This window comes from Guyanagaster necrorhizus (genome assembly GCF_019112545.1).
Source record: "Guyanagaster necrorhizus MCA 3950 unplaced genomic scaffold BT62scaffold_168, whole genome shotgun sequence".
Classification (NCBI taxonomy): Eukaryota; Fungi; Basidiomycota; class Agaricomycetes; order Agaricales; family Physalacriaceae; genus Guyanagaster; species Guyanagaster necrorhizus.
Genome location: NW_025065047.1, coordinates 1 through 1,127, shown reverse-complemented (window position 1 = coordinate 1,127; position 1,127 = coordinate 1). Strand labels below are relative to the sequence as shown.

The 1,127-nt window shown below is 48.6% G+C and overlaps 1 protein-coding gene across 1 annotated transcript; it reads right to left on the bottom strand.

The window, feature by feature from the left end:
* Nucleotides 1-104: 104 nt before the first annotated feature.
* BT62DRAFT_1014497 (uncharacterized protein) lies at nt 105-966 on the bottom strand (the record flags this gene model as incomplete). The annotated part of the gene is made up of 4 exons (XM_043178225.1): nt 105-376; nt 433-625; nt 679-763; nt 818-966. 4 exons carry the CDS (start codon nt 964-966, stop codon nt 105-107), a joined length of 699 nt encoding a protein of 232 aa, XP_043032535.1.
* Nucleotides 967-1,127: the final 161 nt, after the last annotated feature.

Below are 1,127 nucleotides of genomic sequence, written 5' to 3'. Positions count from 1 at the left end.
TGCGGCTATAAATAAAGAAGAATATCTACAAGAAAACATAGGGCGAAGAAAGGAAACTGAAAGAAGTACAAGCATCCAAGATGTGCTAAGAGAGGTACCAGGCTTTACTCACTGTCAGAGCTAGACACCACAGCATCCCCATTGATAGATGCATCCTTAGAACCAGGACGTACCAAGAAAGATTTGAGGAGATCAGAGACTTGTGCATAAGCATCGATGATCTCAGTACCATGCTCACGAGAAGCAATGGCATCAAGACCATCAGTAAGCTCACCCACAACCTGCTGCCGGTCCTCATACAAGAGTTGAAGGGACCTCGCGAGCAGCTTGATCTCGACCTCGATACGCTCGATACGGTCAACACCACGACGAATAGCTAAGAACAAGACAATCAGGCAGACCAGAAATGAACAGAGATCGGAAAAGACATACCACCATCACCACTGAGAATGAGAGGGTCCAATAAGGTAGCAGCACGATGGAGCTGATTGGCATCCCAGCGTGCAGAGCAATGTCCATGACGAGTGGACCTACAGCGCGTACATATCTCCTCGCCAACTCCACCCTCAAAAATGCACTCCTCAGGGAAACCAGCCAAAGTGCAGTTAAAGCATGGCCAGGAAAGCTAGTGAGTGAGGAAATAAGAACAGAAATGAGGAACAGACAAGACAAACAGACCAGAGGAGGACGGATGAAATAAGGATTTTTATCGGAATGACAACGGTAGACATATTCCCGGCCACTGCGCAATCGTGCAGGTGGTCTGTAAAGAAAATACAATCAGAATGTGAATGAAAAACGGAAAGGAAGGACTCACTTGGTCAAAGAGTCAGGAGCGACAGGAAGCATAGAAAGTTTCATGGATTCTAGGGCCTGACGGGAAGGAGGTTCGTGAAACTGGAGATCAATGGCCGGGTGAAAGGCGCGTGCATAAATGGTATGGTTAACAGTCTCCCTCGCAGTCATATTGGCAGGAGCCTTGGAAACGGTGGGAATAGACTGCTGCATACACTGAGAGCGAGGAGGCTTCCCAGAGGCCACCAGAACTGTCACCCCTTTGCGTCGGGAAGATGCACGTGTAGGAGGAGGAGAAGCAGGTTTGGGAGGGACTGGAAAGGCAAGATAAG